Source organism: Vidua chalybeata, chromosome 3 (assembly GCF_026979565.1).
Source record: "Vidua chalybeata isolate OUT-0048 chromosome 3, bVidCha1 merged haplotype, whole genome shotgun sequence".
Lineage (NCBI taxonomy): Eukaryota > Metazoa > Chordata > Aves > Passeriformes > Viduidae > Vidua > Vidua chalybeata.
Genome location: NC_071532.1, coordinates 102,251,099 through 102,273,823, shown reverse-complemented (window position 1 = coordinate 102,273,823; position 22,725 = coordinate 102,251,099). Strand labels below are relative to the sequence as shown.

Below are 22,725 nucleotides of genomic sequence, written 5' to 3'. Positions count from 1 at the left end.
AATCCATTGCACACACAGACATAACATTACAATTCCAAAACCAAAAAACAGAACCAGGACAAGAGCTTGAAATGTAAACAATTATGGAATCACCCACAACAAAGCTCACCACGTTCATGTGTTTGTTAAGGGAACCTGTATCCTTAGATTTAGATCCTTCCTGCAGCTCTACTGAATGTATAGACAGAAAACAAAGTCAAGAGGCCTGTAGGAGCACAACGGTGCTGCAGCTTTCTAGGAGGAGCCTGCTGGAAGGAACATCGGGATCCCCCCAGACCCCAGACATGCTGCAGTCAGCAGGATGTCACAGCCCGGGACACATGGCGCCTTTTCCAAACAGCACCAAAGCCAGCAGCATTGCACTGCTTCCATCCTGCACAGCCAGCCTCATTTCCTCTGCTCTGCCCTAGCCTGCCCTGCCCCATCACATCCCAGTTAGACTTGGCCTCATCATTCTGGCCAGAGTTTCCCTTCTGGCTGGTGCTGTGGGGTGGTATCAGCTCTGACTCTTCTGGTACAATAGAGCAGGGGAAGGCACCAGGGAACCGCACAACCGGACTGACAGCAGCGGAGACATCTCCGCCATTTGTTCTGTGCTGTGAGTTACATAACGCTGTGATACTCCAGAGTAGATTCTGCTTGATGACACAACTGATCTGTTGGCAATAGCTGGATGTTCCAGAACAAGAAGCACATTGAAAAATCAGTGGTGTGCAGGTATACTTTTGTATCAGTCAAGAAGACAGGGCAACCTAGAAAACTGGTTAAATATTGCAGCCCAATGTCATAAAAGTTTGTGGATAAATAACAAGATTAAAGATTCAGTCCTTAATTAAAAGGCAGGGATAACACATAACCAAGATGAAGAACATGTTTCCTTACTTTTCCTTGACAGCAACATCAGCCCAGACTACTTCATGCTTTGTTTGAATGGAGAAAAACATAATTAAAGTTTTAATTAGAATTGATCACAGTCCACAAATCTGAAATGGATTGTGCTGTATGAACACTGTAAAAGAAGATCTTTCAAGCTAACTGATGTTCTTAAATGAACTATGTTCTTTAAAAAGGAAAGGCATTCTGTCAAGTAATAGGGTAGTAGTGAAAACTAATGACTCTGAAAATGCATGACAGAAATACTACGAGGAAGCACACGTTCTGAAAGGGACAGTGATTATGTATTCTACAGAGACTGAGCTTCCACATACACTTATTCTTCTGTGTGATTAATCTGTTGCATATCATATTCTGGTTATAAAATATATCCATCTTTTTATTCTTCATAAAGAATACCTCTGAGATCTGAACTTTCCAATATATGAAGGAAGAGAATGTCTATCCAAAGGCACACTAATAACAAAACATTGCTAAAATATATCACCACCAGAATTGTTGGGAGAAGTACCTGTATCTCTTAAACCCATCTGTTATATTAACATCTTCTGTACAAGAACACAGAATTTATTCATGTACTTGGTCTTTTGATAATTGGCTATGGGTTTAATGCCCAAGCAATCAGTCTTCAATTTTAATGAAAAGGGCGGGTGTTTTCACCACCCTGTTATCTGCACGTTTGCTTTTCTAAAAGCTGAAAAGCCTGGCGGCGCAGGTAAACCCCCTCCCCGCCTTGCTGCACTGCTCCGGGTCGTGCAGGATTCGGGAGCGCGGTACCTGCGCGGCAGCGGGAGCTCAGCCCGCTCCGGCTCCAGCTGCCCGTCGCCCGAGGAAGGCGGAGAGCCCCGTCCCACCTCCCAAAAGCCCTCGAACAGGCTCCTCCAGGGCCGGGGAAGCGGAGGGTCTGCAATTGCGTAACATCAACTCCCCCCTTCTCCTTTCCCTCCCAATCCCCGACGGTTTCTCCGCACGCCAGAGGCCGGAGCAGCAAGCCCGGGATGGGGCAAGCCAGGGAGGTGCCGGGGGGAACACACAGCAGAAGAAAGGCTCTTGGCACTGGGGACGGGATGCGAAATTGGGGTGCAGGGAACCTTGCAAGTGGCTTCATGCAGGAAGGGGATCCCCTGGCTGGGGTGGGAGGAGGGAGGCGTTCCCTTGTGGGGGCAGTGGGGAGAGCGGGGGACTCCGGGGGGTGTGGACACCTCTGGGCAGGCGGGAAAAGCCTCGCACCGGGGGAGCCGGCGGCACGGGCAGCGCTGCAGAGGGCAACGAGCGGCGGGGACCGAGCAGCACGCAGTGCCCGGGGACAGAGCTGTGCGGAAGGGCGGCAGTGTTGGGGTCCCTTCTGGCAGCGCCCGCACGGCGCTGAGCCCCCGTGCCCCGGCGCGGCACGGCGCGCCCCCGCCGCAGCGCTGAGCACCGCGCTCCCCTGCACCCCGCGGCCAGGACCCGGTCCTTCCCGGCAGGGCATGGAAGAGGAGGGCGAAGAAGCCCTCGGGGTACCGGCAGGCATTCCTCCCCTCGCCCCACACAAGCAGCACGTCCCTCCGGGTGCGAGCAGCCTATTTCCAAGCGATGCTAGCGCGCAAAGTTGCGCCGGTCGGACAGCCCCCGCCCGCGCTCCCTCCCTCCCTCCGCAGCCGCGCACATCCCGGCCCCCGCAGAGCCCCCGCACTCCGCTCCGCTCGGGTCGGCGCGGAAATCGCCTCCCTCGCTTTCCGCCCCGGCTGCTCACGATCTGCCTCAACCTGCTCCACCTTTTGTTTTGATCTTTGGAAATGAAATTCTCTCTCCTGCCGTCTCCTTTCCCTCCTCCTTCTCACGCCTTCGTTTGGAAGATGCCCAGGATCGCACACCAGCTTTTGTTATCTCCTCCCACCTCCATCTTCACTCCGATTGATGCCCTAGTAAATAGCAGGAGCGCGGCACCTCCGCCCCGCACCTACCCCGCTGCCACCTGCAAACACCTCGCCTGTTAAATAAATTAATGATAAAAACATCCCTTACAGGCAGTATGATAAAAACACTCCTTACAGGCAGTATGAGAAGCGATACAGCGATCGCATGATCGGGAGCACTTTTGCCTCCCTCGTGGTGTGATGACCTTGTGAGGGCTGCTCTGGCGCTTGGTTTCGCACGGTCTTTTTTTCCTTCTTTTTTTTTTTTTTTTTTTTTTTTTTTTTTTTTTTTTTTTTTTTTTTCCTTTCCCTACTGGAAAAAAAAAATCACGCCCTTTTCCCTATCCCTTTTCAAACGAACACGAACGCCAGACTCCCTCTTCCACCAAAGCGTTTCCAAGCACAAATTGTTACGCGACAGCTCAGCTGTTCCTTTCGATGCTGTCGGTGCTCATATCCGGATCGGTGGGGGTTTCGGTCCCATCTCTCCACAGTTAACCGGCAAATCGCCGCGGGTACGATTTCCCTCCATCTCGCCAGTGGAACAACTCCCGCACACCGACCGCGCACACCAACTTTCCCGGTGAGGATGATCTCCGACCGCTGAGCAGCGCCGAGGCCGCGCAGCCCCCGCCTCAGCCCCGCCGCGCCTCCATCCCGCCGCCTTCCCGGGAGGAAAAGCCCCGAGCGGGGCAGCCTGGCAGCCGGTTCTCGCCCGCACCTCGCGGGTGCGGAGCCCGGATACCCCCCCTTTCCCCCTGCGGTCCCTCCCCGCACTTACTGCGGGCGGGGGTCGGTCCGCGGTGCGGAGGAGGGCGCAGGGCCCGGGGTCCCGCGCGGTGCTGGGGCCGGAGGGACACGCGGCGCCGCCTCGGTGCGCGCCCGCCGCCGCTCGCGCCGCAGCTCCTGTGCGCGCCCCCGCTCCGCCCCGCGCGCCGCCCGCCGCCGCCCCGCACTGCAGGACCGCCGCCCCGCGCGCCGCTCCGAGCATGCGCGCGGGGCCGGGCGGCGCGGGCGGGAGCGAGGGAAGCCCCGGGGCGGACGGCGCGCGGGGCCGGGACCCGCGGGGGGCGCGGGCAGAGGGGCAGGGCCCGGCGGGGCTCGGCGCTGGCACCGCGGCCGCCTCGGCCGGGTGGCCTCGCCGTCACTCACGGCCGAGCGCAGGCTCGCTGTGCCCGGCGTCGTCCGTGCCTTGCCCGGCGGGCTGCGCTTCGCTCGGCGGCTCCTTCGCTGCACACGTGGAACCGTGCGGCGCCCGGCGTGGGGACAGCGCGGGCGGCGCGGGGTAATCACAGAATCAATTAGGTCGGAAAAGACCTCTGAGATCATCGAGTCCAACCTGTGACCAAACATCACCTTGTCAACCAGACCGTGGCACCGAGTGGCACGTCCAGTGTTTTAACACGTCCAGGGATGGTGACTCCACCACCTCCCTGAGCGGGCCATTCTGTTATGTAACGACCCTTTCCGTGAAGATTTTCTTCCTGATGTCCAACCTAAACGTCCCCTGGCACAGCTCAACACTATGTCCTCATACAGCCAGCTGTCTGGGAGAAGAGGCCGATCCCCATCTGGTTCCTTTCATGCGCAAGGTGAGGGCAGCGGTGTCCCCCGCCTGTAGCTGTCACACGTGTGTGTAGGCGTCATCTTCCATTGCAAGCTTACACATCGGCTCTTGTCCACAAGCTTCTTATACTGTCATGGAAGTTGATGTTATATAGCTTAGCTTTTAAACATCATTCAACCCCTGAAATGTGAAATTCAACTGGTCTTGCCCTTCAATAAGAAACCCAGCTGAGGCTGCCCTGCCCTCGCTTTTGTCACCGTCACTGTAGCAGTCGCTTTTGTGGTAGGAGTAAACGATCAACACAAGACACTGCGCAGCGTGTATCTGACTGTAGGTCCTTTTTAAGGCAGAAACATACATCAGTGTTTACTTTCATGCATGACAAGCTCTGTCACTGACTGTTTACATAAATTAAGCATATTTAGCATGTCCTAAGCACAACACTGCAGAAAGCAGATGGATACATCAAGAAGGTGAAAGGGAGGCAAAATAATGACATATAAAAAAGAGTGAATTACTCCATGCCTGTTTTTAACTATCTGCTCATTATATCAGAAAGAGAAAAGCATGAAGATTGTGTAGTAAGCGATAGAAGGAAAATAATTTTTCATTTACTGTTGAAATGCCTGATGAATTAAATTATAACACACAAATTATTTGTACACAAATTATGTGTATAAATGTACAGGAAGTGACAGTATTTTCACTTTGCAAATGTAGACAATTGAATTCATAGGTTATCTTTTTGTGGTTGGCAAAAGTCACCAATTTTGCTCCCAGAATTACTTTTTTGTGGAAGGCAGCAATTTTATGATTTTATACTTTTTTTTTAATTTCCCAGTGCACCCCTCACTTCAGTTCATGTTTTGATTTTCTGGATGTTTAAAAATACTGTCTGAAAATGCTAAAAATTTTGTTCCATTCCAGGCTTAGCAGAAAGAAACAGGATTTGATACACTTGACTGGATATCTCTGAAATTCATGTTTTATTTGTTCAGATTAATTTAAATTATTTTCTGTCATCTTCATATTGTGCTACCTCATTGCTTTCTTGGCCTGGCAGATCATTAATAATTATCTCTAGCATAATGAAAGTTAAAGTGCTGTAACATCTGCTTCTAAGTTTTAACCACATCTTTCCTCATACTTTCTGTGTCTTGCTCAGTTCTTTATAAGTTTGTCTTGTACCACCACAATGCAACATTTATTCTGTGTGACCTGTTTTAATTTTATCCGTATTGCAGTTACTGCATGACTTCATCTCATCTTTGTAACTTTTCTAGTGGCAGCAGCATAGAAATGGAGGTGCAGAGCTCTGGGGTGGCTCTAAACTCATAGTTACGTGGTGTCTTAGCTGGGTTTTGCTGTGTTCTTCCACAATTGCCAAGGTAGCAGTATTTCAGGCAGCTGGTACAAAGCTGCCTTAGTCTTGATTGTCTGCTGCGTGACTGGGACTTAAAGACCCTTTCCCCATCATTTGGGGTCACCCTTTGCAAAAACCTGAACATTTGCTTACCCTCAAAAAGCAGAAATAATAGGTTGAATTAAAAAAAGAAAAAGTGGCTAAAGCACATTTAAATATTACTTTTTTTACATCATAGTATTTTTAAAAATTGAATTAAATGGCAGAATTCCCATCAGCTACGAAAAGGGTGTGGATTAAACAGAAGACAAAAGATACTATGTAGTGTGCTTTCATATAAAACTTTCCCTGTCTACATTTAGGTAATTCTATATAAAATCAGTTTACTTAGACTGCATTTTCAAATGCATTTGAAAACAAAATTCTCATCCAAAAAAAGAGGTACTCTACAGTATTATTCTAGAAAACTGGCTTATTTTTATATGTGCTACATCACAGAAACAATGCAATACAAAACAATGCTGCAATGAAAAGTGTATATACATATAAAACCTTTCCACTTGCATTATTAGTGCTTAGTCAAAAATTCTCATGAAAAAGCTTCATTTTGGCATAGATCAACAGTTTAATGTTACCTCTATTCTAGTCATGCCGTTATCACTAGAAAGGTAATAATGACATTACCAGTATGTGCTATTATGACACCTCTTACATGGTGCTGTCCTACACTGCATGCAATTCTTGAAGGCTTTTGTAAGTTGTCTGTAAAAGTTTACCAGTTCAGATCATTGGCATTTTCAGCCACTTAGCATTCGGTTTTTTTTCATTTGTGCAAATAAGATTGTATTTTAGACTGTGGAGAATTACATTCACTACACTTGCTTCTCCAGATACATAATGGTAGAATTTTCCATTTTCTAGCTGTACAGTTCTTTGGATCTTGCAAATGCAACTTATTGTTGCCAACTAATTGTTGCTACTTCAGATGATTTTTTAACCTAAATAACATGATGCTCATAATGGAGCTACAGCAATTTAAAAGAAGTCACGATCTGACCCAAAAATTTTCTATTGAAAGTGTATATTTTTTATTTTACCCTCAGTATGAACAGTGTAAATATAAGGATTCTTAGCTTATGAATGAATAGCATAACAACGTGGGTACCTGCTCTTTTACAGTCTTCCATGCCTTACATGGGTCTTCTTTAGGCTTTCAATCTCCTGAACTTGCTGCTTATACCTTTAAAAGAAGCCAAGTGAGGCCCTAAGACTCTGATCTTGTCAAGGGAGATAGATACGCACCTTCAGAGGGAAATTCAAAACCTAATGAAATCGAGGATCCTCCTCTCCTTTTTCCTCTCCCTCCTTTGCACTCCAGAGTACACAATTCAATATTAAAAGTCACAGTAGTGTCTGAGAGGACTCACTATCTCAGCAGGTGGCTTACTGATAACGAGATTTTTTTTTTTTTTAATTTAGCATGATCTCCTGTTTTGCAGACATCAGTTTAAATGCAGAATACCATTTTGGGGTTTGCATTTTCCCCTCTCTCTTTTATGCTCAATACTTGCTGAGAATATATTTGCATATATATTTTATGAGAATCAACAGCAGAAAAAAAATAATTAGAATGAGTTTGAGTCTATATCTACATCTCTAGCTCTATGCTTTATGTTCTGCCAGGCCTTTTGAAGGAATGATTTTCTTTCTTCTTTCTGTGTTCCCTTGGTGCAGTTTTTGCACACTGAGATGTACTTGTCTGTCAGATGGGGAGCTGAAAGCAGCAATGCGGCTGCAAGGATTGGCACAAGGGAGCTGCTTCAAGGCTCTGTGATTAAACGAAGCTGCTGCAACACACTGCAGTTGGAACAGGGTGAGATTCTTGATGCTCAACAGCAAACGATGAGCATGGCTGATTTTATCACTTTCAAAGTGACTATAGATTGTCTTGCTTCTTCAATGTGCTATATATATCACTGCATGAAAATTACATTTTTATATATGTATTATCTTTCATTTTCATCTCTCATTTTTGAATACATTTTTAAAATAATGTTACTAAGAATACAGATAAAACAAAATGAACTTACTTTACTAATAAATGAATTTTTTCTTCTTTATGAAATGTAGTGATTTCTTGTGTGCAGATCACCTTGTTTGTGTCGAATGAAATAAATTATAATTCAGTCTTTTTATTAATGAGACCATTTATTAGTCTTCAATTTCTTAGGCTCATGGAATGAAATGCAAAGAAAATACCATTTATGTAACATCATTTCTGATGTTGTATAATACAGTCACAACTGGGGAGTCTGTGCAATGCCCAACTTTAGACCCTACATTTGATAGCTAAAGACTCATCTATTTGTTTGCATTTTCTTTCATATCAATGAAAATACAAAGAAACTGTAATAAGGTGATTCAGGCTGGGAACCTGGCTAGCAAGAGGCAAGAAAATAAATATTTAAGTTCTCACCTAAATGAAATGTCTAAAGCTAAATGGCATGAGCCCAGGTTTCACTCCAGTAGGCTGCTTCCCACAGAAGCTGTTCCAGTTGTTCTTCTTAAGTGAGGCATTTGCTCAAGCAGAAATAAAAGGTTGACATTCTGGACCTGAGAAATGTAAGCTTCAAGTAAATAATGGGTGTTTAGAAGGATAGGAATGACAAAACGTAGACACATTTCATTTTCTACAAATGTCCTAAACATAGCTTTCCTCTGCCATTTAGCTCAAGGCAGAACTTTTACATACACAGAATAATTCCTGTGAAGTCACGCCGGTCACATGGCCTTGAGATGTTCCAACAGGGCTTTGCTTATTTGATCTATGAGTGATTGTTCTTAGCTAAAATATTATAATGATGACATGGAAAAATTTGAACACAACTGTAGAAGTAATAGCAAATCATGAAATTAAAAATAGAGGAAAAGGTCACAAATCGCAGCTAGGTTAAAAGATTTATTACTAATGGAATTCTTACTTTAACCAGCACACATCAAAGCAAACAAGATTCTACCTAACCTTTTTTGACACCAGATTATCTTACTTGGCTTTTCATTTGTGTCATTATTTTTATTATTAATGTTTGTCATACAGATCTGTATGATTAATAATACACTTCAATGCTGTGATATGAGTGTATTTTCTACTAAAAAATGGTGGGAGGGGTAGATGGAGAATAAGAAGATTGTTTACTTGCTTTTGGACAAAATGTACTCACAACTTGGTGGATATATAGATAGTTACCTTTGTGTAATTAAACTGCACTATGAGACATGATGACTTCATATAATAGTCTTTATTTCAGAGGTAATACTTTTTAATATGATTTGGTTTGAGAACAGCAGTGAATCAGCACTCTTGAACCATAATCACTAGAGCAGGATGTACTGCTAAGAGCAGAAATGCATCTCAGAAAGTGGGCCACTGGACATAAAATCAGTTCAGAACCAACAGATAGAAAAGAACCATCAGAGAAAAGAGATGTTAAACAAAACATTGAAAACTTATTTCATCATTCCATTTGCAATGAAATATCTCAATTTCTAATGCTAAGTCATCTTTTCCTTCATCTGTTAACCCCTAATGTAAGTGCAGTCCTCTGCTCACACCTTTCTAATTTCCAACATCTCTATTTGTCAAAATCCTGCTACTGCTTCTCTCCCCAAAATACATCACACAGCATCTGGTCTTGTGCCTGATATCAGAGAGATAGCTTGAGAAAATCATATCAAAAGCAAAGCAGTTACACAATGTTTCTTTTACAAGGATCCCTTTCTTTGTAATAGTTTCAAGTTTAGGAACATGCAGAGCTGGAATACACTTCTGGATCAGACACCTTAACAGGTAACTATAAACTACTTAGTAATGAGTTTGTCATTATTAAGGAATTTATGTCTGTGATTTCTGTAACTTCCTGTTGCAATGAGTTTTACATTTAAGTAAGTTTTTGATATGTGGAAAAACTATTTACCCTTACCATTAATCTAGAACTCATTTTTCACATTCAGTGGAAAATGTACTGCCTTACTAAAAAACAGCTGTGTAATATCAGCATATTAATTTGAAGTAATGCTGAAAATGATTATTTATAAATATTTATTAAAATATATTATATAAAAATAATATATTAATACTGAACTAACTGTACTGATTCTTTTTTATCTGATTTAAAAAAAATTAAGCTTCAAAACAAGTGTTCTGTAGCATATCCTATCACCATGTGTACTTGCTACAGAATTCATGAGCCTTTCCCCAGTCAGGCCTCAAGGAGCTCCTGAGGACTGATTTATTTGTTTGATGTGGGAAGATGAAGAGAGGAAGATGAGGAGGGTTGGTATTCTCAGAACCCACCTCCTAAAACACTATGCACTTGAAAACCATTTATCTGTGAGAACCATCCTAGGTGGTTTAGCCAAACATCAGACTCAGTTTTGAAGTGTTTCTTCTTCCCTGGGCCTCCCTGAATACCTTCCACTCCCTTTTGAAGCCCTTTGGGTACCTCTTGTTGTTAAACTTCCATTCATTGTGACTTTTGTCTCAAGTCCCTGTCTGACCATCCTGCATCGCTGTTTCCTCCTTCATCCCTGGAATGTCCCATGCTCTCTGCTGCACTGAGCAACCCCTTTCCATTCCCTCTTCCAGAATAGCTGCTTCCTCCCAGAAGATGGTCCTATCAAAAAGTGAGAAAGGGTGACTGTGTATTTATTATATTTTAAATTTAAGATACAGCTAATTGTCTTATGTATGTATCTTGAGATGCAAGAAAAGGAGAATTTTAATATTTTCACTTGCTCTTGTGACTTTTTCAACAATGATGGAAAAGTAAGCAAAGCTTAGGGAGAAAAGTCAGGTGTGGCTGTCATAAACAAATAAATACGTAGCAAGCCAGAACACTTAAAACAAATGCAGCAGATACTTTGCAAAACCATTGTCTCAAATAAGCATTCTAAACTTTTCTAGTTGTATTTATTGGTCTGTGGCTGCCCGAGATATCTATGTCTCTGGAGACTATTGAAAAATATTCACATACTTGCTAGCTTATCCAATTTAGGAATAATATAGAAATAAGAAATATTTGCTGTGTGCATAATTTTTTAAATTTTTTTTAAATTTTCAACCTGCCTATTTACTTTTTTTTTCCAACTTGGTAGTTTATTTCATGTTTTACAGCACTGTACACTGTATTAATAAATTTCCTCCAATCTTCAGACCATTTTCATATGATCATGATTTTTGTCCCCATAATTTTTTTTTATGTGATGTGTAACGTTCTGGTCAGCATATTTCAAGTCATTCTCAGGTGCTGTTTAGTTCAATAATGAAGTCATCAGTGTCTGCAATTTGGGAGGTGAACCAAAAATCATGGAGTTAGCTGCATTAGTTTAAAATCAACTCACTGTGAAAATAAGATTGCCCCTAGTTCTTTATTATATAACTACAGGCTGCTACTAACTGGGCAGTGCATTGTAGCACAACAATGTATCACAGCAGGAACAGCAAAGAATTGGAAGCAATATTGAGTTGAATTAATTTAATTTTAATCTAGATCATTCTTACCAGAATGATCCCTTTCAGAGGCAATGTTATAAGAAAGCAGTGGTTAGGTATTAATATTATATGGTGTTCTAGATTATTTGTCTTTGCAAAAGAGATGCATTCATCCTCCTTAACTCTGATGCCATCTCAAACTACTGAAAGTCCTAATAAGTGTTTTGTCCCAATTAATTTAATATGAGCAGTAGTGTAACTGAGATTCTGTTGCTTCTCTTGAGAAATTTATCTCATGGTCCACATGAGTTCAGAGAATTACCAAATCACAAAATATGCCAGGCTGTTTAAATGTGGTTTAGTATATATACATGTTTTGTGTGTGTATATGCAAGTACATACACACACACACACAGAGTTAAAGCTATATTATTTACTGCCAAATTTCATGTGTTAATTGATTTATTATCTTCTTTACAAAATTTGTTTAGAATTTTTTAATTGACTACTTACCTCCCTCTTAGCTGTTCATTAGGTAGCTGAGTTATTTGAAACAGGCCTTCCTACAGGAATTATCTTTCCTATGGATTGATCTCTTTTACCAATTTGCTGATGTTTAACCAAATATCTGAGATATTTACAGGAGCTGTTTCATAGCTATTTAATCAGATTTCTTTCCTGATGTTGAGTCTATTAATTTCTATCCACAGTTGAAACAGGAGTTGAACATAGGAGTTTTGTAAAGACTTACTGGAGTGTCATTTTTAATGTATATGTGTGTTTACATGTAAGAATGCCTCATAAAAAAGCAAATAAATTTACATAACTGTGATATACAAAAATATCTATGATGATTTCATACAGGTATAAAGCCAGCATACATGTAATTAGTCAATCTTTTATGTGAGACTAGATGATCATTTTACAAGATGCTTTAGAATAAATATCTTTCTCATATTGGTAGCTGAACATGTTTAAGACTGAGCCAAGCAGTTGTTATTTTGCAGTTGTTCAGCATGAACCCTAATAAAAGTTTTCATGTTCTTAAGGAATTTTACCCCCTAAGTCTTTAATTCAACACAAATTTCTGATTCATATTCTTGAAAAATTCTTTCTGTATTTCTTTCACCAATATTTTTCCAAAGACCTAGATGTGTAAAAGCTTTAAAAGGGAGATTCTGTTTTAAATAATTAACTTATCCCTATTCATACCATGAGTATTAATGAAATTCTGTGTCTCTTTCAAACTAGCAGCACCTGAATAGATTAAAATAGATTAGAAAGAATAATTGCTGAATTTAAAAGTGAACTGCTTATTAAGTCAAAGTAGTATATGAGTTGTTTTAGCAGGCAGTCAGTGTGGAAACCATTTACCAGTTGCTAGGATGTCTCATTTCTAGTGTTGACCTTCATCTGTATCAAGTCACTGCCTGCTGTGAAAGAGTGGAGAGGAGCAGGCAGCCTACCTGTGCGCTCTGCCAGATTCCTGGGGCTTGCTGAGCACAGGCACAACGCTCTGGCAGTTTACAGCAGTGCCAGGAATGCCTGGGATCACAGGAAAATATGCTCCCACTGCAAACTGTACTCGCATCCAGACCACTCAAGAGATGAGTGGAACTGAGTGGTGATGATGGGCATCACCATCATTAACACTGTAGCTACACTGTGATTTCATAGTATATATCAGAGAGCATCATCTACTACATGAAAGTACATGAACAAAGAACCACTATTTTTTCAAGATAATGAGAAAAAGGCAGTGATTTTTTTTTAATAAATATAATAACCTATTGTCTGGCTGTTGAAAAGATTGCTTTAAAGAAATAAAACCACAGAATCATGTAATTTTTTTAATGTTGTATAACCAGTATTTTACACTGTTCATGTGCTAAAAATGAATATAAATTTTATTTATTTTGATTTCTTTTGTATTTGTTTTTGATGGGTGAAGGATTGCTCATATGAATGGACACATAGCAATTTTTATCATCATTCCCATTCCTTAATGTATTATGTTATTAGTTTTTTTTAGACTTTTCAGTCTTTCACAATAAGAAATTAAAATATCCATTTTGATCTAAAGTGTTTTATATGTGTTATTATAATTAGACTATCTTATTCAAAATCTTAAAGATAACTTTAAAAGATGCTAAGAGACATCCACTATGTTTAAAACTGATCTGGACGAAACATTTTAAACTCATTTGGTTTTATCTTACTAATACTGCACAAGAGGTCAAAGTCTGATTATTGACATATTATTTGGAATTGTGTTTTCACAGAGAAAAATATTTAGATTTTAATTATAAGCCATTTAGAATATTTCATCATTATAACCTATGGTTTCCTCAAATACTGTCAACAATGTTCCTGTTTAAGGAAGTTAAGGGAGTTTCAACTTTACCAATCTCATTTGCATCATTCATCTTTTAGTCATATTTTTAAATATAGAAGATTTTTTATTCACAGTATGCCACAATATCCTTCAAGTGGTTTCATATTAAATTAATGAAAAGGTGTACGTTACTGATTGTGTTTTATGTTCACATTTTATGCTCAGCTCACAACTAATACTCTATGTTAGATCAGGAAGGTGAGGGAGAATAAAAAAGAAAAATAATACATCTATTGTTTAAAATGTACCTGTTCCCTTACAGTGTAAGCACTGAATGAAAGAATTCAAGAAATATTTATCATTGCTAATATATAGGAACAGAGGAACATGTGTTTGGAGAAGAGCTTTAGCCATGGATTGAACATGTGAATAATTTGGACTAGAGATTTTGGTAAAAAATAGATTTATTCAATTGTAATCCCATTACAGGAAACAGTTTCTGAAGTTCAAATAAGAGATTTTAATTTTGAAGAACTTATGGGATGTTAATATGTAGTGAAAGCTCCCTCTGAAACATTTGCCATGGAGTAGTGTGCTCTTCAAATTCCAGTCAATTGTTCTCAAAGTCAAAACTGTCTATCATGAGAACAAAATGTACCATTATTCTGTTCTGTCTGCTGAAAGATCAACATATCTTCTTTTTGTCACTAAAGAGGTACATTTTTCAGGAAATTTCAAACAGGAATGATCAAAAAAGCAAGGAAGAACTCATTCAAAAATATTTAACAGATTTAAAAAGGGATGGATATTCAACCTGTATAATGGGCATTGAGTTTTTAAGGCCAGTCATTTATTATTTCATAAATATTTAGGCTTGATTAGCTTTCATTAGTAGCACATTTCATCATACAGTATCTTCTGAAAATGTAAAAATACAGTACAATTTTTAAACATAGAAAACAATCTGAAACATGTTTCTAATTAAAAGAAAAAGTAAAAATGACCATAGTGGAACAGTTGTTTGTCTTTGCCCTGGATACAGATGGCACAGTATATGTTGTCTCCAACACTGATCAGTAGCTGGTGTTTAGAGGAACACCAAAAGAAATTATCCAAATATAAAGTAATCCTTCACTTAGTACCTTGTAGCTTCTGATGATCAACATTTCGCAATTTTTTTAATCTCAGTTTGTAGTCAAGTTGTTGTGCTTAATATATTATGGAGGTCTCTTTCCTGAATTTATTTGTTTTTTAAACCTTTCATATCTTTGATCCTCATAACTGCATGCTACCATGAGTTCCACGATTTAATTACATATGAAAAGTATTATATTTTGTTTGTACTAAGCTTCTGAAGCAGTAATTTTTGTGATAGGTCCCAGTTCTTGTCCTGCAAGGAGTACCTTGTTTGATTCATCTAGAAATTATCTGGAAAGTGGAATGCATAGAAAGGTGATCAAGTTTGCTGATGGTATTGACCAGTTTAGAGTAGCAAAAAAGAGAACCATAACTGAAGAACTGAAGAAAAACCTCGTGAGGTGGGGCAAGAAATTGGGACTTGAAATTTTGTTTGAAGTAATGTAAAATGCAGCAGAGAGGAAAAAATAGTCCTAGCTTCACATTTAAAATGATGGGCTCTGAAATGACCCTTACTGCAGAGGAGCCAGCTCTTCAAGTTATGATGGATGGTTCAGCTAAAATGTCTGTGGTCATCAACAGTCAAGAAATCAAGCTAAAAGTTAAAAATTATTGAGAAAAGAATAAACCTCAAAATGAAATAATATTAATATGCAGATGCTTAAATATGTGAAGCACCTACAATTTTATCATTATATATACTTCTGATCCCTCATCTTACAGACAATATGGTAGAATTTAAAAGGACTTGGAAAAGGGCACCAAGGATTATCAAAGGTGTGGAATTTCTCTTGTAGTGGGATCAACCAAATAAGGCTCTGCTTCAATCTGTAAATAGATTCCTCATCATGATGTGATAGAGGTCTAAGAAACATTAATAGCATGTCAGGGTTTTGTAGGGACTGTGTTCACTGTGTATTTCTAATGCAAGACACCAAGGTGGTAAAACAGAGCACTGGCTCCACATGAATAGAAAAGGAACTTTTTGTAAAATTGTTGACGTTAAGCTGGAAGACCAGTTCTTTGATCCTAAATGTTGTGGGTGCTAAAGGTTTATGTGGAATTAAAGGGAGATTGGAAAGAAATCACAGAATCATAGAATGGTTTGGATTGGAAGGGAGTAAAGATCATCTAGATCCACCGAAACTGCCATAGGCAGGGACCTTACACTAGATCAGGTTGCTCAAAGCTCCATCCAACCTTCAACACTTTCAGGAATGGGGCATCCACAATTTGTGTGGACAACCTGTACCTCACCATCCGCACAGTAAAAATTTTCTTCCTAATATCTAACTCAAACCTACTCTCTTCCAGCTTAAAGCCATTGCCCCTTCTCCTATCACTACATGCCCTTGTGAAAAGAGCCTCTCCAGCTGTCTTCTAGGCCCCTTTCAGGTACTGAAATGCCTGAATATGCATTTGGTCAGCCCAGAGCCTTCTTTCCTCCAGGCTGAATAACCACAACTCTCTATCTCTATTGAATATAGAAAATAAATCAATGGAAATCCTGATTATGTAGACAGTAACTAAACTAGAAATGATTGCAGACTGAGGCCTCCTAGGAGATGTACATGCTGAACCCAATCTTACCCTGTCTTACATGAGCCTGAGCTTTTTGTTGCTGTCAGGATGCTGGGCTGGACTGACCTGACTATTGTCCGATATGGCCTCTCTTCATCTCTATGAATACTCCTTTTCTTGTTCCCTGTTTTATATTATCAACGATTTTATGGATCCATATCTTCTTCACTACTAATGATCTCTCTTCTTCATTTAAAAGTTATATATTCAGTTAAAGTATGTCATCACTGTTGCTTTTTATACATTTTCCAATTCTATTCATTTGGGTTTTTTAAAGGTAGGATGACTGGAGTGAAACTCGCCGTTAAAGATTTGAACATAGCATGGATTTCAGAAATATAATTTTCCCAATCATTTCTTAATTTTTCTCTCTTTTTTTTTGACTGCTTGTAAATGTTGAACTACAGTTTTCAGAAATTTTCTGTAGAATGCCACATATCTTTTTTTTCAGAGTAGTAAGTAGCTAATAAATATATACTAAATGTACCCATAAAGACAGAGTTATATTTCTTTTATATATTAACTCTCATTTATCAATAATGAAATCTATCTAGTTTATGATTTTGCTGTTGTTTAGTATTGGAGGATGATTCTGGGATTCTTTCCAACCACCTATATGTTTCCAACCACCTATATGTCCAACCACCTCCAATACCTGTGATCTTTCTTACGTAGTAAGTAATTTATGAGTATGTCAAAAAGCATAGTTCTCAGCACAGGGTTTTCAGAAATAAAAAGAGAACAAATAAAGGCTTTGTCAGGCTCATCAGTTTGTTTTCATATGAAGTTCAATGCTCAAAGGTAAACTAAATACGCAGCCCTCAAAAGTGCACTTCAGTTTTTTATATTCTCCTTCAAAAGGCACTTTCATCTTGCACACTTAATTTTCATCTGTTCTTGCCAACAAAGCAGATATTATAATCTGGATAATTTTAAGAAGCTAGATGGGAAGTAGCAGAACAAGACTTCAGAATTCCCCTAATAAGAGAACTAGAAGAGTTTATTATTTTCCTGTTTCTGATACAGCCCCAAACTATCATGAAACAATGCATAATACACTTTTGCCAAATACTTTTGTGTGAGAGTTCAGGGACCCAAGTCATTAACCTGCAACGTTTTTATTGCCTTAAGGCAGTAGAATATCTATGTTAGCTGTCCATTTTTTATACAGGAACTGAGGTGTAATGGTTGTAGGGAAAGTACCTTGTCAAACTCCACATGGATATTTTGCACTGTGATTATACGCCTTGGAGGAGCATTTTGTGGGTGCAGATCAAACTTGAATTTTACACTGCAGACCTCCCAACATAAACTGTACTTCTCAAGAGTTTCTGCATTATTTTATCACCTTTTGAATGGCTCCACTTGTCTGAGAAGCTGCTTGAGCAGCTAAGCCCTGCAACTTCTACAGTAGACCTGCCTAGTAATGGCAGAAATGGCACCAGGTTTGTTGTTAACCAGGCTCATTTCCAAGGGGATAAAGAACTACTGACAAGCTGTTATGGCTAATACTAAACTTTACTATTTGATTCTGAAACATAACTTATTAGCTGTAAAGAGTATTCAAGAGCAAAATAAGAAGTCCAGATATTTTACATCTTCATGATGTGTTTAAAGAAAAAGAGTTGCTTTTTAAAGGTAATCTGTTATCCTTAAAAAACTTTTAATCAGAAATATGTGATTCTGTAAGGCTGAGAGAAGAGCTATGTGTATTGCTCATGTATTACACATTGATTAGTTAATTCATATGTGATCAGCATGGAGTAAAAGAAGAGAACAACAGTAGAAAAGAGAATATGGATTACTTAAAATTCAGCACTATAACCAGCTTTTAGTAGCAAGCACTCCAGAAGCATTGGGGAATCTCTAACCCTAGTGACAGTCAGATCTTGACTAGAAAAGCCCCAGGCAGCCTGATGATAAAGGACTGAAGTTATATGCAAATTGAAAGTTGGCTATGCTCTGAGCAGAGTGGTCCAGATCATCCCCAGATGATTTCCAAATGAAATTTTCTGTGGCTCTATGAACTAGCCTGTACATTCTATGCAGTATCTAGAGCAAAAGTAAAATAGGATTAGGGATCATATAGACTGAGTTAATTTCCCTGCTAGCATGAAAGAAAGAACACTGCATTTCAGTGCCTCTAGATGTGTGTGACCTGAATTCAGCAGCACTGCAGACTTTGAACAAACAGGTTTTGAACTGTCTGGCAGGCAGAACTATTTTCACTGCCCTTTATGAAGAAGGTGGATAGTAGCAAATAAAATTTGATGCAGAACATTTGTATCTCTGTGTTTAGTGTTCTGTATACAAAGGGTCTTTTTTTCCTGCTTTGAAACTAAACTACAAACAAGGTATTTCAGCTGGAAAATGAAAACATCTTTGAGATGTACAGGGACTCATATAAGAGAGAATGATATGGTGACAGCATGGAACAGTATGATCAAGCAGTGTATCAGGTGAAAGATAATGTGTCCAAAATATCAAGTCCAATATACAGCAATTTTTATTGAACTTGACAGCTGTCAAATGAGTAGGACGAGGCAGTCAAGCAGTGACCTCATTGCAGTGGACAAAATAAAGGGGTCATGGATGGGCATGATTCACCCTCCAGTTCAATAGAACTGGTTCAAGTTCCTAAATACCTTTTAATCGTGTTCATTTGATTTCCCTCAAGATGTAAAAGAAGTCCCTTTGAAAGCAACACTAGAGCCTATTCCCACTGAAAATCAGAGCTGGTCATTGTGGTAGTCAGGCAACAGTGAAGACCAGTGCAGGGAGAAGGTGGTGTGGGCCCTTTTCGCAAAAGTTAAAGAGGGGGCTTTGTCTTGTAATTCCCTGTTACTCTCGGTTTTAGACACAGTGCCTTCTGAATCTCTTCACACCCTTTGTTCCATTATCCAATTATATATAGCAAAAGTACTGTACTTGGGTTGTGTCAAGATTCTGGAACAGTGCTTTTTCTTATATGTCCCCATTGTAGTCCAGAAAGGAATTCAACACATCCACAAATTATTTGGAAAGGGGAAGGTAACAAAGTTTTCTGATGATGTGGACTTAGAGGAGTAAAAATGAGGACTACATGTGAAGAATTGTAGAAAGAGCTTGTGAGATGGGGCAATAAACTGGGAGTTGAAAATCAATTGGAATAATGTAAAATGCCACATAGGGGAAAATCTAGTCCTATCTTCACCTTTAAGCTCATATTCTACATAATTTTAAAACTCCTTTGCTTGACAGCGTATTTTTTCTTTCAATTTAGCTTTGTATGGACTTACAAGAAAAAAAAAGATTTATGGAACAGCTTCCTTTTTTTATGAAAGCTACTTTTGTGTTGGTCATAAAAGGGTTTATAAAGACAGAAAAAATGAAAATGGGAGGAAATATTAAAATAATAGCATCTCAAGAAATGTTACTGAGCTGTAAGTAAACTTGTACTAAATAACTTTTCAGGGAGTCTGTGATTTTCAGTGCAGTTTTATTCCAGACCCAGCTTGGAAGGCCTAATATATCACTGAATCACTGCAGGACTGTTTCTTGCATATACATGGAAGCTGATCATAACACCAAGTATCTTCCACATGATGTTTTTTCTTTCTTAATTAATTTGGATACTCTGTTAGGAATATGGAATTAATACCTGCAATGCATACAGGAAAAAAACATTAGCTTCCTTATTATTTAAAGTACCTTGGGTAAAGATGAGGTTCTACCTCTATTATAACAAATAAAAGGTTTATTACCAATAAAAAAGTGTTTCAGTATTAATTATTGGGGACAATATGAAATACTCTGGCACAAAAGAAAGGATTAAAGTTTTTATTTAAACTATTTCAAAATTACACGGATACATAGGATACATGTGCATTAAGGCTGCAGATAGAGCAGTTGTGATAGAAAAGGTTGGAAGTATTGTCACACCCCAGTTTTTTAATGAATATTTTTAATAATTAATTAATAATAATGGTGGTTGTGTAAAGTGTCAGTAATATGACCAAAAAGGTAATTTATAAAATGCAGCTTCATATGGTTGATGACCAATGTCCCATTCATAAAACTAGTATCAAATTGAACCTTTTCCTAGTCAAACAGGAAATTCCCTTTGAAATATTAATTATGACCTTTGATAAATCAGTGTTACAAGGTGAACTGCTTTCAGGGTGGAAATATTAGCATTACAGTGCATGATACAAACATGATGGATTATAACAATCCTTCAGACTTGAAATTTCAGGTTCTGAAAAGGCAGTTTACTCACAATGAATTCCAAGCACAAGGCTGCAGTCATTAAGCCAGCACAGCTAAATTGAGACAAAGGACTTGAGCCAAATTGCACTGTTTCACTTGACAAATTAAGATTGTCAGAATTTAGTGTCTCACAGATCACATTGAACAGCATAATTGTTTTTGGTGCTGTCTTTGTGGATATTTAACTTAACTTAAAAGAAAAATTATTCCTGACCTTTCTTTTAAATATTTTGCAATGCTTTTCTTTGCTAGTTTTCAATAAAAAGAAAAAAAAAAATAAAAGAGAATGAGAGCTGAAAAACCTTTTGTAAGAGTTTTAAATAATGGTTTGAAGGGAAGGAGTTGGCTGCTGCATCAGTACCCAAAACTTCTTTGATGACTTCGTCAAGAGACTGCTCCAGAACCCACTTCATCAACTTGCAAACACAGTATAAGAGTTGAAAGTACGTACCAGTTGGAAAATAGCAAAATTCTACAATGAAAGCATGATGTTTACATCCTATTAAAATACTGTTGAACCAAGTAGTAGGGAAAGCAATTATGTCTTTTTTTCTACTCCATTACAAAAAATATGCTATACCCAATTTGTACTAGAAGTAAACAAGCGTTACAAATAAATCTTCTTCATGAGTTGCAAATTGGAAAGTGCAGAGCATGCAAGATATGCTCCACTGTAAGTCTGTCAGTTTATGCTGGATATCTAAGTTACATGCAGCAAAGTAAGCCATGGATGTGGAACAGCTGGATGGAGTTTCATAAACAAGTTTGATTTATAGCTGTGTAGATGCAAGAAAAAGCACTTTTCTTTATTTTTCATGTAATTCTGGTTGGTTTAACTGGCCAAACACCTGAATAATTTTAAACTGACTCCTATTTACTTGCAACTTGCCAAACACACTAAGGGACTGTAGGCAGGTGGGAGAGGAGGGTAATATTCTGTTCTGAATATGTTAGAAGGAGTGGTGAAAACTCCAGCATTTCTGTTCAGAGAAATACAATACTTTGCTTCAGGATAGTAGATGCTATTCCAACACACAGGAGTAGAAAACATTAGCAGCATGGTGAATATCTCTTACACACCTTAAAATCCTGTTTCTGGTTTGTATTATGATCTTCATTCCATATGGTATTTTAAATATTTTAAGATTTATAAGATTTAAGACCTATATCTTGTTAAATAAAGATTGATTATTTAATTATACTTTTAAGTATTAGAAGCAGATATTTGACTGGCTTTGCTTATAAAAGCAGTACTGTTAAAGAGAAAGCTATTTTAAGGCTCAGTTCTATACAATTCCTGTTTAACGTTCACTACCAGGAACAATGGATCTGTTGGGCTTCAGTGGATTTGTTCACTGTAGTTTGGGTGACAAACCTTAAGAAAACATATATTTGCAGCAACAGGCCCTTTTCTATTTTTATTGCTCATCTGTACTAGTATTACAGTGACCTGCTAGTTTAGCACAATCTTTGAAAAATAACCCTTTGGACATTGCAGTGTTTGGAGAAGAAATGTCTGTTTCAGAAGCCTGGAGCTATATGGATAGTGCTTATTTTGGGAATAAAGTCCTTGGTGGATCAGTGCTTGATACGGTGAAAAGAAAGATCAGGGTTGCGATGCCTGGTCTGGAAAGGAATGTGGACACAACCTTTTGCTCACGTAGGACCTCATACTTTTGGAATCAGGGACTTTGGCAAAACACCGCTTGTGGAAATAATCGGCGTCGGGATGCTCCGCTTTGCTCCGTGGTACGCCTTGCTTAGGCAAAAAATAAAGGATTTTCCAACCCAGCCGCAGCCCCTCGGCCACCGGACGCCTCAACCCGCAGCGTTTGGCGCATGAATCCCAACCGGCCGCTCGGTGCCCGGGGGCGAGGAGAAGCCGCCGGCCTCTTGCCAGGGGACTGGGACAGGGACTGGGCCGCCCCTCACGGCGGGCGGCCGGGCGGGATTTTCCCGCCTCGGAGGCTGTTCCCGCCCCGGGGCGGTGGCAGCGGCGGGAACCCCTGAGGGTGGCGGGAGGACCCCGGCCCGCGCCTCCCGGTTTCCAGCAGGGCAGTCCCGCGCCCCGAGATCTGAGGGCAGGGGAACTCTGGGCACTCCGAGCCCCGGGAGGAGACAACGCCCGGAGAGGGCGGAGGAGGCGCGGGGAGGCAGCTTGGCTGCGGGGGAACCCCTCGCCCCTGAGGGATGCTCCGCCGGCGAGTGCCA

At 39.9% G+C, this 22,725-nt stretch overlaps 2 protein-coding genes across 3 annotated transcripts in view; one reads left to right on the top strand and one right to left on the bottom strand.

The window, feature by feature from the left end:
• VSNL1 (visinin like 1) overlaps positions 1–3,717 on the bottom strand; it is an 84,690-nt gene extending 80,973 nt beyond the window's left edge. Inside the window, exon 1 of one of the 2 annotated variants that reach the window (XM_053938781.1) lies at positions 3,574–3,717. The gene's annotated coding sequence lies outside the window, so the exon portion shown is untranslated. Of the gene's footprint in view, positions 1–2,651; positions 2,757–3,573 lie in introns of those variants that run through there. The other variant, XM_053938782.1, reaches the window with a different exon arrangement.
• A 443-nt stretch (positions 3,718–4,160) lies between these two features.
• Positions 4,161–22,278, top strand: LOC128785235 (uncharacterized). The gene is made up of 3 exons (XM_053937536.1): positions 4,161–4,384; positions 7,457–7,683; positions 21,972–22,278. Exons 1-3 carry the CDS (start codon positions 4,280–4,282, stop codon positions 22,276–22,278), a joined length of 639 nt encoding a protein of 212 aa, XP_053793511.1. The 5' UTR covers positions 4,161–4,279.
• The last annotated feature ends 447 nt before the right edge of the window (positions 22,279–22,725 follow it).